General features: G+C 34.8%; 1 protein-coding gene and 1 long non-coding RNA gene across 2 annotated transcripts in view; one reads left to right on the plus strand and one right to left on the minus strand.

Moving 5' to 3' along the window:
- The window catches only part of LOC148130449 (uncharacterized), a 484585-nt gene that overhangs the window by 269748 nt on the left and 197409 nt on the right, over positions 1 to 17428 (minus strand). The gene's annotated exons all lie outside the window — the stretch shown is intronic.
- Positions 9621 to 13271, plus strand: GJA8 (gap junction protein alpha 8). Its single transcript, XM_026663897.2, has 2 exons — positions 9621 to 9667; positions 11790 to 13271. The coding sequence occupies exon 2, from the start codon at positions 11792 to 11794 to the stop codon at positions 13028 to 13030; it is 1239 nt and encodes a 412-aa protein (XP_026519682.1). The 5' UTR covers positions 9621 to 9667; positions 11790 to 11791; the 3' UTR covers positions 13031 to 13271.

A 17428-nucleotide genomic window follows, 5' to 3' on the forward strand; every position in this document is an offset into this window, starting at 1 on the left:
TGACTATTTCTGGAGATAATATTGATGGAAAGCTAGAATACTCAAGTTTTAAGAAAGTCAATAATTGCTGAAAGAAAGAAAATAATGAATAAACATAAACAACTGATGTAGTGGTTTAAGATGTTGTATTAGGAGTGGATAGACTACAGTTCTATTCTACCCACAGTCATAGAAATTCACTAGATAGTTTTGGCCAGTAACTCTTTCTTAACTCACTGGGTTATCATGAGGGAAAATAGAAAGAGGGAACACTGTGTATGCTATATATGCTGAATAAATGGTAGAATAAAGCTAATAAATAAAAGCAGACCTGCCCAACAATACTGAGCTTGAATTCTTACATTGAATTCCTACAAGATACCTGTAAACATACAGCTTTTAACATTGGAATAATGGGTAATATGCTTTATTTATCTTCATATAAGTATGTTGGTACAATATAATGAAATTATGAGGTTGGGTCTGCATCCAGATAATGACTTCTACTGTAGAGTTTTTATAAATTTATTTATTAAATGTGTTTGCTGCCATCTTGTCACAAGATGTACACAATGGATTTTTCCTGATAAGAAAAAGAAATAGGAATAGTGGTTTGAAAAAGATGCTGCAGTTAGTCCCCACCATAAAATTCTGTGAATTAAGTGTGACAGTTGTACAATAAAGACTTTGTCTAAAATCTATCTTCTATCTATCTATCTATCTATCTATCTATCTATCTATCTATCTATCTATCTATCTATCTATCTATCATCTCTCTCTCTCTTTCTCTATCATCTATCTATCTCTACCTATCCAGGGGTGGGATTCAATTTTTTTAACAGCCAGTTCTGTGGGTGTGGCTTAGTTGGTGGGCGTGGCTTGGTGGTAATGTGACTGGCTGGGCGTGGCCAACTCAACATCACTCACATCGAGGCACGCATCTCCTTGCCTGGCCTCACGTGACTGTGGGGATGTTGCAAGAGTCGTAAGTGTGAAAGATGGTCATAAGTCACTTTTTTCAGTGCCATTGTAACTTTGAATGGTCACTCCACACAAGCAAAGTACCAGCAAAGGAGGGGAAAAAAATCTCCAGAGAAGTTCCAGAGACAGGAAGTCTAGTCCTGCCAAGAATGTAATAACGGTTAACGGAGAGGCAGTTTCTGTAAGCAACACCAGAATGTTTCCTTCCTGCCTTCCTTACAGGATTAGGCCAGTAATTTCTTCTAACAACCAGTTCTCTGAACTACTTAGAATGTTAACAACCAGTTCTAGCGAATAGGTGCGAACCTGTAGAATCCTATCCCTGTATCTATCTATCTATCTATCTATCTATCTATCTATCTATCTATCTATCTATCTATCTATCTATCTATCTATCTATCTATTATCTATCTACATATAAAAGCGAAATACCACTCATGCATAATCAAAATCTCCAGAATTGTAAAGCCTACAAACTTGAGATTTGGCACGTATGTTCCTCTTGACTTCTAAGTGCTTACTAAGAAAGGATTTTTCAAAATGACCATCACAGCATTAGTATTTCATATATTATTATTAACAGGCTCTGATGCTAAGGAGTTCAACTCCCCCTCCCCACCTGAAAAGAAATCTGTTCCAGAGGAGAGGAGTTTCAGTTTCAGTTTCAGCTTTAGTTTCACAGCACCAAGCAGCTTTAGTACAGAACAGTTGAGCTAAGCCACGCCCAGGCTCCTTGCTGTCTCCTTCTTGCTCACACAGCAAATAGTTTCAGCTTCCAAACAGCCCTCAACTCTCTCACACACTGATAGAATGCTAGCCAGATGAATACCGATGGATGCTGGTAGGCAGAGGCACAATTTCCCCCCCTTCTTTTCTTCCCCCAAAACTAAGCCTGATTACATAGTTTTGTAGTGAAGCATGAGTATCCAGATAGTATATTATATGCTTGTTGCTACTAAGTATTGTTCCTAAATGATAGATTCAGGTCTTGGCCAGTTCCATGTCCACCCTGTGTCCCATGCCTCTATATTTGGATATTAAACTAAATAAGATCCAGGCATGTTAGTTTCTTGAAGTGACCATTCTGCTCACTTCCTTACTCTTAACTGCCTTTCTCATTTTCTTTATATCAGTTGTCACTCTCCAATTCATTTTTATTTTTACAATACTCTTGGCATTTCTTTTTTTTTTATTCCTTTCATCACTTTTTTGTTGGTTCCTTAATTTTCCTTTTCTCTGAAGTTTTAAATACCAGTGGTTCTTCTTTTCTCTGAAGTAATAAATACCAGACTCTTGCTCTGCTTCCAGAAGCTCTGGGCAAAATTCCTCTCTGGCGAGTATATCTTCCTATGGGGGCAGTCATGATTTCAGATGAGCGTACACTTTCTGATGGTAGGGGTCTCTTATTCCTCAATTTTGAAGTATATCTGCAGGAACTCAACTTTACTATTCTGAGAGGAGATGGCTTTGGCAGCTTTTGGAGAGATCCAGGGAGGACTCTTGGTTTATAAAGCTTCATTTAGGACTGGGAAAGCAGCCAACAAGAGCAGACGTAACACAGAAGTAAAAATCATTTGGTTTTTTCCCCTTCCTACAATGGGACTTGGGAATATCTGTACACATGGCAGACAGGTAAAAGGATGGAGTAGCTAGAAATCATCTTCATATTAAGTGACTCCTTTAGAACATGTGGCTCTCTATATTATTGTTAGAGTCTACCTGCAAAAAATCCCCATCAACATAATAAAAGATGAGAATTAAATGCTAAAAACTTATGGATAGTCACAAGCAATTAAGCTTTCATAAGTTTGAAAATAGTATGCAACTTCTCCTATGCCTCATTTGCACTGATACAGCCAATGGGAGGGCATTGAATATCAGGGAACTCATTGCTGTTGAAGCCAATGTTGAAGAGACATGCAGAACAATACATCTGAGAATCGGGTATGGCCCATCTCTGTGTATTATATAGTTTTTTAAAACATCTCTCTACACAAGCATAGGCAACATTTGTAATATTTGGACAAGGTGGGATGTGAGGGAGACAGGATTTTAAGCATATCCTTGCCCTTTCGGTGGGCTAATTTTCATAGAAGTTTTAAAGGGAAAGCTGGATAGGCTCTGTAGATAAAATTGTGAATTCGCACGTTTTCAAACTAACAAATGTTAAAAGTATAATGCTTTGTGAATTCCATGCATATGATTAAGAGAATTGCAGTTCATAAAGGAGTATAAAGAGTTTAATAACATTTGTTAGGCTGAAAAGGTGCTACTGGGCTATTTAATTTTTATAGTGAGTTAAGCCTAACACATTTGACATTCCTACTAAAAAACAGGGGGAAAATTGAGACCTTATTTGGTATTTGGATGTCAAATATTAGCAGCCTAACATGTCACAAAAATAATTATGGGATTATTTGCTATCTACAAGCCACATAGTACGTACTGCTGTCTTAAACAAAATGTCATTATTTTCCTCATTAAAATTAGCTGAAAATGTCCACCAAAATAATAGAGGGAGAGAGGAAGGAAGGAAGGAAGGAAGGAAGGAAGGAAGGAAGGAAGGAAGGAAGGAAGGAAGGAAGGAAGGAAAGGAAAGGAAAGGAGATTGTGTTTAGGCTCAATCCATTCCACTGAGGTAGAATGTGGCATTTAGCACACTGCATAAATGTGAATACACAGACAGAGACATTTACATACTTTCATGTATACATACAGTGTAAGATCATTATATTAGGAATCATGCCATCTAGAGTAAGTGGAACATGGATAACAAAGATTCAAAGTACAACTTAAAATTTCTATTTAATCTTAGGCAGGCATACTAATGTAGCAACACAACACCCTCTTGTGGAATGATTATATACCAGAGGCTTAAAAGTCAATAAAGCTACCTTTGAATTACACTTGATCCTCAGTGACTACATAAGCATCACTCCATGGAGTGATCTTGGCAGCAATATGTAAAACTCTTTTAGCTATGTGATTTCTTATTGCCCCCAAATACACACATATATTCTCCATCGTTTCTTAAGCTATTCTGGTCCCATCACTCTGCTGGCTTGCCATCATTCTCTTTTCCTTCTCTGGTCCTACTCAGATTACTTGTCTTGCTCTAAGAGCAGAGTAATTTATCCATTTACAAGCATCCACTCACTTTGACATTATGATAAGTGGATAAATGGTGATCTTAGAGTTCAGCACCATTACTTTCTCCATAAAACCCTTAGCAATTTACAATATAGATAATTAGCAGAGAATCTCTGTTCTTAGCTCAAGTCCAAAAGAGAGGAAAATGATTCTACGGTATATAGATCATATTTTATTAGAATGACTAGCTTTTGAAAGAAACTTTAAAAGTTCAAAAGCTTGAAAAGTTCTTTAAGCATACAAGTCTATGGTTAAAATAACATAAGATAGGTCATTATGTAAACTCAGTTATGAAGGTGATAGGCAAACAAAATATATTGATAAGACAGAGTTCTTAGTTATTAAGACACCATGGCAATATTTCAAGCTTTGGGGGAACTCAATCCAATAAAGTTATAGTAATTTTATAAAATTTTGCCATCTTACGGGAGAAACTTTCTACCAAGTCTTTCACTAGTGCTATAGTGATTTTAGTGTATATTAATTTCATGTTTCCAGAGAACCAAGAGTCTCATATAAATATTCTGCATTGCTCCCGTTCTATATTTCTATTGATAATTCATTTTTGTATCTGAATTAATAGGTGGTAAGTCTTTAGTCAAAATCTGGCTTTAAAATATTAGTGCACAAAAGGCAATAAGCGTAAGGAGTAAGAAACAGACATGGAACCCTTTCACACAAGGGACCCACAGCATATCTCTCCTGCTGGACCTGATAGGTTGCGTAGATGTAATAGGGAAGAGGTAGCTCCTTAGATAACCTAGCCATTTGGTCAAAATTATTTCCCAGTACTACTCTGTAATATGTTGGGAGAAAAAGGGTAACATAAATAAAAGTCACCCAGAACAATCCGGTTGCTCTTCTGTCGGAGCGGAATTCACGATTGTGCGTGGTTTTGTTCTGAGCTCACTTGTTGGAGGATCCCAATTGAGACCAGAACCACTCTGGAGGGATGGTGAAGAAAGGGGGAATCACTTGGAGGTTCGAGGGGAACCGTATCTCCCCTCCCTAACAGGATAAACTCCCTCCAAAGACAAGTTGCAGCTGTGGTCAAAAATGGCCACCACAAAGATGGAAAGCAGTCCGGGAAACTAAGACTGTGGAGAAGAGGTGAAGTTGTGAGCAGAGTGTGAACCAGGTTAAACATATGGATATTTAGGTACCCCGGAACTAAGGAATAAAGAACTATTTTGTGAAAGTGTGATGAAGCGGTGACCAGAGAAAGAAAGAAGGAAATTGAAACTTATAAAACTGGCTTTGAACATTGAAAGAATTAATTTGGAGGTGAAAATTTAGAAGAAAATATTTGAACATAAAAGGCTTGGAATTTAAATTGGATAATTATTGGATTTTTGGCACTAAATAGGCATAAGTAAATGCTGGAATAGAATGTGTTGAAAAGAAATAATAGCTAATAATTGGAATTAGCAAAATTAACAAAAGTTTTATTTAAAAAAGAGGAAGAAGTGAAAGAAAGGGTGGAATGTGGAAACAGAATTGAGAGTGCCACCTAATGGTACAGGAAAAATTTCAGTGACTTTTTGAAAAGTGTCTGGTCTTCTTAAAATTGACTTGGAACTTAAAAGAAAATAAGAGGAACTCCATTATAATAAAATAAAAACCCTGAAAAATTCTGAAAAGTGAAATATTAGAATATTACAAAGGGGAAGACATCTGAAGAAATTGCTTTGGAACTATCCGGTGACTTTGGGAAAAACTAATAGAAGGAACCTGGAAACAAAGACTAATGGACATTGATTGTTGAAATTAAATATAAAAGACGCTGGTTGAAACAACTTATTGGACATTTGGATTGTATAATTATCAAGAAAAGCGGGGGGAAAGAGCAGCCTAAAAAATGGGAGAACTATTTGTAGAAATGAGATTAGATCTACAAGATATGAAAGAAATGATGAAAGTGAATCTGGAAATGTGCAACAATATATTACAAAAACTAGAAATGGTGACTCAGTTTGAAGAAGAACAAAGAGAACCAGAAGGGGAGGAGTTAAACAAAGAGGAAACCAGCCTTGAAGATCAAGTGGAACAGTGACCTTTTAAACAGGGGAAAAAGAATTAAAGTTAAAAATTTGTAGTTTGATGTAATAACAAAAGGGGGAATGGTTCAGAAAGTTAAAGGGAAAAAACAGAAGAGGGAATTACAAAAGCAAAATCAAAAGAGGGAGGAGGATAAAATAAATGACTGGAATGAGGAATGGAGGGAAATAATAATGGGAAAAAAAGAGAATTAAGAGAAAGGACCAGAAAAGAAAGAGAAACAAGAAACAAACAAGAATGAAAAGAAATTACATAGTTAAGATGAGAGACAATGGGTATAAGAATAATAGGGAAGAAGATTCTACAAGGTAATGTGTTGTGATATATAAGAATAAGGAATTGAAGGAAAGATTTTTATAATTAATTGAATAGATTAATGTTTTTGTAATATATAGATGATTTACAAGGTAATTGAGAGAAAGAATACTATGCAGAATCTGACTTAAAATATATGTATATGTGATATGTAGTAGACAGGAGAATATTGTTATTAATGTAGAAGGAGGTAATTATAATGAATTAAAGGGAATAAATGGAGGGAAAACATAAGGTAAATAGGTGATAAGCTCAAATTGACAACCAAAGGGGACAACTTTTTAACTAACAGAATAAGGATGGAATTATTGAATAATAAATAAAATAACAATATGTGATAAAATTGCAAATGTGACAGATAAAAGTAATATGTATAATGAATATAGAAAAGAAATAAGAATCCTCGATGATAAATTTGATAAAATAGGTTTAATGAATATAGTATTTGGGAATATTTAAAAGAAAATAGAATAAGTAATAATGTGATATGAATTTGAACAAGAAAGATGGATATATAACCATGGTCATGTTTGTATTGAAATGTAAAAGCTGAAACCACACTGCACACCAAAAGAGATGTTTCTTTTTAAAAATATATATAAAAACAAAAGAAGAAATTGTATAATGAAATTATTATATATGTTTAAATAATATGGTGATTGGTATTAGAAGAAGGTATTGGAATGCTGAATAATTAAACAATGAAGGATCATAAATTATTATAAATATGTGTATTAATATTATAATTAGGATGATGAATGTAAGGGATGAATGATGAATTAGAATGATGAATGTAAGGGATATGATTAATGTTATTTCTGTTTGCACCAAAATGTACGATGATTAGGTGCCACACTGTTTATGTATTGATGACTATAAGTAAAATAAATAAAAAAATTGATTAAAAAAAAAGTCACCCAGTCTTTTCATAGCAATGATAATGCAGCCTGTTGTTGAAAGACTGGCTCAAGAGAAAGAATGCCACTTGTTTATGTGTGTGATAGACCTGCTAGCACTAACTTTAGCCTGTTGCCCAAGGAAGTAAATTTAATTTGCCTAATAATGAGGCTGGCTGGAAATTAGCATGGAAATGAGCAATCTGGTGTGGTCCAGATGTTTTGAACTTCAACTTCCATGGACTGGAGTCAGTCTAGCTGCTAATAAAACACAATCCAAAACATCTGGAGTATAAAGATAAGGGAAAAGATATCCCCTGTCCAGCAATGCTCACCTCTGTTCCTTAGTCAAGGGGGCCAAGGTTGTCCAAAGATACTTCCATAGTCATGTGGTCAGCATGACTATACACTGAGGCACACAGAATGCTGTTACTTTCCCACTGAAATGGTACCTATTTATCTGCTCACATTTGCATGCTTTCAAACTGCTAGGGGAGCAGGAGCTGAGGCAAATAATGGGAGTTTACCCCATCACATGGAGCTAGGATTCAAACCCAGGTTGTCAGCTTTCTAACTGACACTCAGAATCTTTAACCATTGAGCCATTGCATTCTTCAATCTGGAACACATCAAGTGGCTAATTGCATCCATATTTGATAGAAAATCCAGGCTCCATGCTAATGTTAATAGGGTAAACCAGGTTTAGAAATAAGTTTGTAACTATTCTTGGATGTGAAATATGAAGAAGGCAAGGGGAATTACTAGGCAAAAATCTTCTGTTTCCAGAAAACATCATTGTGGCCTGAAGAAACAAGGACCTGTCAAACTGAAAGCAATGAATGTTGCCATTGATTGAAGAATAGAGATTTTGTTTACTTCGTGAATGGATTTGCAATCATATTTGGCACTGCCATAGACAGTAGCCCAACTAAGACTGCAGGTGGAAAGAGCAATGGCGGAGATACAGGAAAATGAAAAGGAGCAAAGGTAGTAATTGTCCTTTACCTGTTCCCCAACCCCCTTGTGTTATAGGGTATTTATGCCTAGCAATCTAATGGCCTTGATGTTATTCTTTCATCTCTTGTTGTCAAAATCTCTAGTTTCCTAAACCTTATACAGTAGTTCTATTGTTTCTTCTGTGTTTTTTTTTGTCAACACCCCCTTTACTTCGTCTTCTAATGGAATGACACTATATGATCTATTAATTTTGAACATAAAGTTATATAAGTATCCTGAGAAATTTCCAGTATGTATCATACTGCTAAATGTAAATAATATACACTCAAATATCATCTGAAGTTGTTCTAAGGTTTATGACAGAAATCCCAAAGGTGTTTTTTGAAGAGGCAACTGGACTTCCTTGTTTTTCTTTGAAGATGTTCACTTCTCAGCCAAGAAGTTGAAGATGACTGAGAATCTCCATAGAGATTTCTGAAAGAAAGTTTGGTCAAACTTTGTCTAAGACTAGAGGAAGGTATCTGTGAACTACAAGTCCCAACCATCTCACTATTGTCTCTACTGAATGAGGCTGATGGGAATTTCAATTCAGCAACATTTAAAGACCCAAAAGTTCCTCATTATCACCTTTTCTCAATTCCCCATAGGCTGATACAATTGTTAAACATATTTTAGGCAGAATTAAGTTGCTCTGATTATGATTATAGGTATAATAATATGCCAGTGGAATATCCTCTATAACCTCAGTATTCAAACTATGTTCCCTGGCAATTTCTGCTTACATTGAACAAAATTATTGTTACAGCAATAATTGTAACACTTTATTTAAATTAAATGTATTTACAGCACACAAAATTTATTTATTAATTGGATCATTAATTTTTCATATGGGTACAGGTTCTCTGGTTATCTCAATTTTGGAGACCATTCCTCTATAGGATAATATTGGCCTCTGAAAATAGCATGTTTGCTTGCATTATATTATCAGTGTCTGGTGCCCAGAGCCTGTTACCAATTCATTTTAGTTCTATTCAACATGCAGAATCTTTTTCCTTTTTTTCCCCCATTACTGTATGGGCCTCTTTTTATTTGTCTTTCCTCTCTATTGTTCTTTCTGTCGCCGAATGTCATTCATTTTGTAAAGATGTCTGGCTTAGAGCTTATATACTACGGGGCATGTAAAGCCTACCTGTCAATGCTGATCCAGTCACTTTTGCTCAGTCATGTGACAATTTAGAGGAGGGAAAGTTAAAACTTTTTTCTTTTTTTGCTGCAGAGTACCCAGCAATAACGGGAGCACCTATCTTCAGCGGATCCTTCCACTGTGGCAAGTTTGCTGCTTCATAAATTCATAACAATATTGTTTTCTTCCTAGGTGGTTGAGGAAAGAAAACCCAGCTCCTGGAATCTGAGGATGTCGGCATCTAGAGGCTAACTGTTAGGTTCCTCCCTTAAAAAAAAAAAAAAAAAAGTCTTGCTGTTCTAAAGAAACACCTGAACTCATGGTGAAATTAGGCTGTTTTGCAAGCATGCATCTAACATGTAGAAACATGTTAGTGAAACCATCTATAATATCCTGCTTTCTTCTTTCTGAACTTCTGCACTTGGAGAAACATACATTCAGCTTGAATATGAAAAGGTCTCCTGTTTGATAGGAGGCTTGGAGATAAGAATTTTCTTGCACATTTATGCCTAAATGCTGTTCGCTTTTTATAGGAAGTGTGCAATTTGGTTCTTAGGATGAAGTGTGGATTGTTTTAACTACAGGACAAACTGTTCAGATGCTTCTTTAAATATAGATTAATATTAATGTCTTTTCAGAATGTTTTTTTCTCAACTAAAACACTTCGAACTTAGCCAAGTGTTTGCAGTTATTTTAAAGAGTGCAAGAACCAGAAATTTACCATAGCTGTTGCATCCTATCATTGTTGCAGGAATTGTTCAGGAAAAGGTTAAAGTATTTATGACTATTGCGATCCTATTGCTGAAAAAACCTATAATAGGTTATAGGGGCATAATTGGTGGTGTGTGGATATTGCCCTAGATTATATTAATGAAAAGTGTGTGCTATTGATGTTATTTTAAGTTTGTCAGAAAGTAATTATATTTGGTTTATATTATTAATTTTAATTATTCTGAACTTATAACTGAATTGCACTGTGGGTGAATACCCTGAGAAATGAATAATTGTTAAGAAATAATCCAATTTATACATGCTACATATAGAATATGTGGAATGCCTTATTGATAATGCTTAGAAAAGCAGAGCACTTGTACAATCGAATAGAACATAAGCATTTCCAGACTCTTCAGATCTCTAGTATACTACAATGATAGATTACATATTTCCCAGTGATTTGTATATTTAATATGGAAAGTTCTTGTACAACTGAAACCTTTACACATTGTAACAAGCCAAGTTTATTTATTTATATGAATTACTTAACAGATTTCTATCCTATACAACTCCAAGTCCAGCCAGCTTATAGCTGTGATTTTTTAAGTCAATGGTTGGTTTCAAAGAGAGTACTAAACCATATGGCAGTTTATTTGGTTTTGGTTTAATGTATTATGTGGCATTCTAAATTTGTACTAAGTTTATGATTTAGCAATGCATAAACCTAACCACAATGAACAAACCATGGCTTAGCACAATGTATGACTCCAAACCACAGAGTTTGATAAAGAGCTAAATGTCCATGAGGCATCTGCTTTTATGAACATTGTAATTATAGACACTGTTACAATTGATATTGATAACAAAACCTATCTAACAATTAACACTGTATTATTTAACATTATCTAAAAGATTAGATAATCTAAAAGATTAGATAATCTTTTCTGGAGATATTGATCACCTCGTTGATAATCAAATAGAAGCTTCTAAAACTAGATGTCAGATTTCAATTTGGAAAATTGAAAATAATTTTTATTTTATAATATGCCTCACTGGCATTGCCACCCAAATGCTTTCAATAATTCAGCACACTGCAGAAGTAACCAGCAAAAAGATTCCCTTCAGGAAAAGTGATGACTAGAATTATCTGCATTTTAATCTTCCCCAACCTAGCATACTTCCCATATATAGGAATCAGAATTTTTGCATGCAATGTTCCAAGAAATGGATTGTGAGATTTTTGGAAAAGGCAATAGCAAGTTGTAGCATGAAATGGCTTCTAATTTCAGAGTAGTTTCAGAGTATTTTTAAAAATAAAAAAGAGAAGAGTGTATGGCTTTGCACCTTTTGCTATGCTGCTTGCTTGCAGCAGCTTCTTTGGATTAAAATGTGCAGTTCAGAATGAAATACGCTTTTGATTTCATTGGAAATATGGATTGTGAAAATGTGAAGCATGTTAAAAATAATGAGCAATTAATAAGACATGTAGAGAATATATATTTCAGCTATTAAAAGTATAATACAATGTAATCATTGTCTTTCTTTTAAACAGCCAGCAATGGGTGATTGGAGTTTTTTAGGGAACATCTTAGAAGAGGTGAATGAACACTCCACTGTCATTGGGAGAGTGTGGCTCACGGTACTCTTCATTTTCCGAATCCTGATCTTAGGAACTGCAGCAGAATTTGTATGGGGTGATGAACAGTCAGACTTTGTTTGCAACACTCAGCAACCAGGTTGTGAGAATGTGTGTTACGATGAGGCCTTCCCTATCTCTCATATCCGTCTGTGGGTCCTCCAAATCATCTTTGTCTCCACTCCTTCACTGGTATATTTGGGCCATGCTGCCCACTATGTAAAGGTGCAACAGAAAAGGAAAGAGAGGAAAGAAGCTGAAAGAGCTCAGCAAAGAAAAGCAGAGGAAGAAAACTCACCTCTTGACGAAGATGATGGCAACTCTGTTTCTATGAAGGATACAAGCCACAGAGGGATCAAAAAGTTCCATCTTGAGGGAGCTATTCTGAGAACTTATATCTGTCACATCTTTTTTAAGACCCTCTTTGAGGTTGGATTTATAGTGGGTCAATATTTTCTGTATGGCTTCCGAATCTATCCCCTTTACCGCTGTGGCAGATGGCCTTGCCCCAACATTGTAGACTGTTTCACATCCAGGCCTACTGAAAAGACTGTTTTTATCATGTTCATGTTGGCTGTGGCATCAGTATCCCTCTTCCTCAATCTTGTAGAGATCAGCCACCTGGGTCTTAAGAAAATCTTGAATGCTTTCAAAAAACCAGTGGAACAACAACCTGTGGAAACGCAAGAGACTCACCTTCATTCTATTGCTGTTTCATCTATCCAAAAAGCCAAAGGGTATAAATTGCTAGAGGAGGAAGGGAAGCAAGAATTCCATTATTTTCCTTTGACAGAAGTAGGAGTAGAAAGTTCATTGCATGACATGGAAGAGAAGATTAGCATGGAACACCTGAAAGACCTCTCCAGGACATTTAATGAGCAACTGCATTCCTACACACACATAGACCAACTAGACAAGGAGAAAGGAGAAGCAGGGGAGGAATTAGAAGAGAAGGAAGCTGAGGAAGCTGAACCACAAAGATCAGAACTGTTAACAGAGAAAACAGAAAAACAAGTAGAAGAAAAATCCATGGAGAATGAGGTAGAACCACCACAGCAGAACTTGCCACTATCATCTGCTGATGTGATTACTGACACAAGACCCCTTAGCAGGTTAAGCAAAGGCAGCAGTCGGGCTCGGTCTGATGATCTGACTGTATGAGTAGTAAGCCTAAGAGTCCAACCCTTACACTTACATATATACACACCTCAGATGTCTGAAACAAAATGCTAAAGTGGTCATTTTAATATTGTTTCTTAATATTTTATCAATGTTTTAGCTAGGAAAAAAGTACTATTAAAGTTAACTGTTTTATTATGAGTGTTTTTCATGATACTGGTACTAGTTATTATGTTAGTCATGTAATGCAACAATGAAATGAATTCTTCACTTGAAATGAATTCATTACTATAAAATAAAATGCACTATAACAATATTAAGATACAAGGCCAAAAAAACAAACAAACCAACAACCACTGACTGCAATGAGGAAAACAAATGTAACAACTGTGATTGCAACTGTTTTTATGCTCTTCTTTTCTCCTAGCATTTGGGAGGTGTTATTTCTTTGATGATCATATATAGAGATAAATTGATAGCTTGGGGCTTTCTCCTCCTTCCTTGTGGAAGTTAAATCAGTTATCTTTCAAAAGGGATTTTAATTCATCTTCCAGTGAATGTAACAAAAATGTTTGCTTATGGAGACAAATGAGATTTACTTCTATAAATCAGCATAGTTCACAGACAACCTAACTACGGAACCAATATTTGTGATTGTGTCAGACAAACCGTTGGCATGATCAAAACAATTTTTTGGAGATCTGCTGATTTATTTGTTTGTATCTCATGATGGGACAGGGACAGAAGAAAAACAACATAAACCAAATGTGAAAAATATAAATTATTTAATTTGACCTTCTTCTAAAATGTACAGTGTAGTAAGTAGTAAATGCTTGGTTAAATGTGTATCTTCAACCACATGGGAAGAGGTTGTACTGGTATATCTTGCCTACTTTGAGCTGTTCTAGTTTTTGGAGAAAGATAGATCATTAATGATCACATTAGAAATGGAAGAAAATATTGGCATTTTACAGTATGTATTGAAGTGTGCTGTATCTTTATTTTCCTCCCTGTAGCTGTAATATATTATGAGCTCCAGGATAAAATGTGGATTTTAATGGTCCAAGGTTGTATTATATAATGAAAATTATAGGTAGCTGAAGGCTAAATTATCCTTAGCTAAATCATTTTTAGCAAATGAAAAGTAAAAAGAAAGAAAAAATCCTGAGAATTTAGACTTGAGTTATAATTTGTATTCCAAATGATACCTTATTCTGCTTTTTGCTTGAGAGCTAAGTGTTAAAGCTGAGGTCCATATTCCCTACTGTGCTGATTGCATGGTCTATTTTGCATAGCCTTCAAATCTTTATTCTAGTGGTTTGGACAGATGCAGGACCAGTGCAGAATGAAGCTGGTTGGATAGACCCCTTTAACTGTTTTTGTTGAAGAAAACTGAGATTTACTATTCACTATGTTTACTATTCACTGTGTTTTCAGCAGTAGTATGGGATGACCCATACTACTATTGGTAGAGTAAAGCAGTTTCCTTGACAGCCTTCCTGCCACTTGGGAGAACAGGAAGTAGCAGTGAGGTGACTAAGAATATTATTATGTCCTTCAAGGTCCCATCTCCAATACAGAAATAAGATTCAGCAGCCATCTGATAGCTGTGCTCTCTTCCTTTCTCTTCTGATAGATATGTTTTAGAATAATGGTAAAAACAAAAGCTCTGGGAAACTCCTCAGAAAAAGCAACATATATATCTGGCAGCCAAAGCCATCCGTTTATCTAACAGCAGATTACTAGGACTGAGCAAAACTTTTCAGAGAAATGATTCACAATGTGCAGAGTGATACAAAGTAGTTTTTGATTTAGCAAAACACTTGCTCATTTCCCACTTTCTTAGGAAAGCTACTATGCAAAGAATCCGGCTGCTTTAACAGTCCCAAAACAGATGCTTTGCTCAGCAACCTGCACATTGCAAAAGACCTCTTCGAAGATTTTGCACAATCCTTTCAGATACAGATATAGGTATGTGCCTGCGTAGAGAGAAAGCGAAATTGATTTCTTGAAAATGTCAATTTTTATCTTGAGATCTAGAAAACAATCCCTCTCTCTTATTGGTTTGGTGAAAATATAACTTGTATATGTGTAGCAAATCAAATCTTTTTAAGGCGGTGGAGACTAATACCAACAGAAATGTGCAGGTATGCACTTTCATTGGCTCTGTTTTTTCAGCTCTTAGTGGCTCAGCAAATTCTCTCCAGTCCAGAAACAATGCAAAGGGAGGTTTAATCCATTTCAGAAAATCCCTTTTGCAATAAACTGCCAACACACCCGGAAAGGACCCATATAATTTTTCAGCAGATTAAAGCATAAGCACCTAATTCAGAGGTCAGTTGAACCCAGGGATTTTTCTCCATAATCATGATCCCATGATCTGGGATCAGGACTTTAAACCTCACCAAATTACAATACATTCTATTAATATATAAATATCATCCATTATCATTTCAACCCTGGAAGCAAGGAAGGGGAATCTCTTAAATGAAGCAAAGAAGTTTAAGTATATGTAATGATGATTCGATTTTTTTTAAATTATAGTACTAGTCTATTAAATTTTTCTAGTAGAATATTCTAATGTTCTTTTATTAATAATAAATCTATTATTTCTGGAATTTTGAAACTTGGAAGCCTCACAAAGGGTTTGGGGAGATCAGAATGTTAAACAACAATAACAACATATTGTTATATGTTGTGATATACATCCACCTGGAAGTGAAGGATCAGGTAAGAAACAGCAAATTACATTTCAATTTTCCTTAGATGACCAAGCTTATTTATTTGGTAATGAATTTATAAACTTTTGAATAGGTTTTTAAAAAATTATAAAAAGATTAAAATAGGAGAAAAAACATTTAGGAGGAAATCAAAAGATAAATTCCATTTATGACACGGACACCAATTTTTATCAAAAAATGAGAAAACAACTTGAGTACTGACAATTTGCAGCTGTTCATTTTCAGCAGATTAAATAAAAGTTTAATAAATAAGTTTTTTTTATGGTAATGTTTTTACAAAAAGTTTTAAGCACAACAATAAAAAATAAATAAAAAGTACAAACAATAAAAAATAAATAAAAAGTACAAACAAAAAAAGGAAAAAAAGTGGAAAGAAAACAAAAAAAGCAATTTCCCTCTTTATCTCAACAAGTATTAACAATTTCACTATCTCTTCACCTCCCCTTAGTTAGCAAATGTAAAATTGTTTATCCCAATCATCACCATCATCATCATGGTTTTTTTTACACAAAACAATCTTGCTTTTTAATGCATTCAAAAGATCACTATCCTCTTCGGTACTTTAACAAGCCTCTTTGGTAAATCCATCAGGAAGAAATTATTCCAATTATTGTCTTCAATTGGCATTTTTATTTCCTTCCTAATTTTTAGAAGCTTATCCAACTTCCTTGCACATCCAGTGATACATTCTTGCCCATTTTGTTTTCCTCAAACACCTCAGATAGGATTGTTTTAAAAATAGTTTTCTGTAACATTTTATGATGTAACAACATCTGGCAACAAATGTTCATAAAAATATAACAAAGCTGACAATGTTAATTCAAAGTCTTTTTGCTATTCCTGAATGCCATTGTAAGCTACTTGTTGTTTCCAATATTGAATATATTTTTTCTTGTCCGCAAAAATGTATTTATTCTTTGTAATTAATGTCAGTCAATATTCAAAATCAAATATACCAAGTTTTTTTAAAACCAGTTTAAGACTTTCTATAGTCAGTACTTAGTCTTGCTTTTTGCCTTTCAGTTTTGAATTCTTAAGGCTTTTAAAGATACAGTGTCATTTTTTTAATATTAAGGATTGAAGACACTCATGTGTTTCCAGCCTTGACATTTGAAGATGTCTAACTTATTTAAAGCAGTTTATAAGCAATTTCTGAAGGTGGTTAACAAAAGAAGTTTGAATTTAGTGTCCTTTGAAGGCTTTGCTTGAGGCTGGAGCAAGAATTTCCTGGTTCCACCACTCTCCAGGACCATTGCTTTGCAGTCTCCTGATGAGGAGCAACCATATGGAGTGCAATCTGGGCAATCTCACATCCTTTCCCCCCGGCTTTCTGAGAGGGTGAAAGAAGCCAATCTATTCATCAACTCCTTGTTCTTAGTGGCAAATGTCACCTTGGAAAAATGTCTTCAGTTCACAGTTTCTTTCCTGGAAGTGTGTAGTTCAATAAGTAAGTTCAAAAATTAAAGTGCTATGAGTTTAAAAATTAATTATTGAAAATATTGTTTTTGTTTTTAATATGTTTATCTTATTTCCTTTCAATCACTTTTTACATTATTTTAGTGTTTTTAATTTGCTTTTTGAAAAATGTTGGAGATTTTGAGAAAAAAATTAATATAGGAGAAAGTAATCACAACAATTGTATATATCTAATTCACATTCTAGTCACTATGATGTATAATGTAATTATAAGCAAATATAT

Source organism: Notechis scutatus, chromosome 5 (assembly GCF_049901735.1).
Source record: "Notechis scutatus isolate UNSWTSFEM ecotype Mainland chromosome 5, rNotScu1.2, whole genome shotgun sequence".
Lineage (NCBI taxonomy): Eukaryota > Metazoa > Chordata > Lepidosauria > Squamata > Elapidae > Notechis > Notechis scutatus.

Bases quoted from the DNA above. Each gene is read 5' to 3' on its own strand.
- GJA8 (XM_026663897.2), top strand. From the start codon at position 11,792: ATGGGTGATTGGAGTTTTTTAGGGAACATCTTAGAAGAGGTGAATGAA.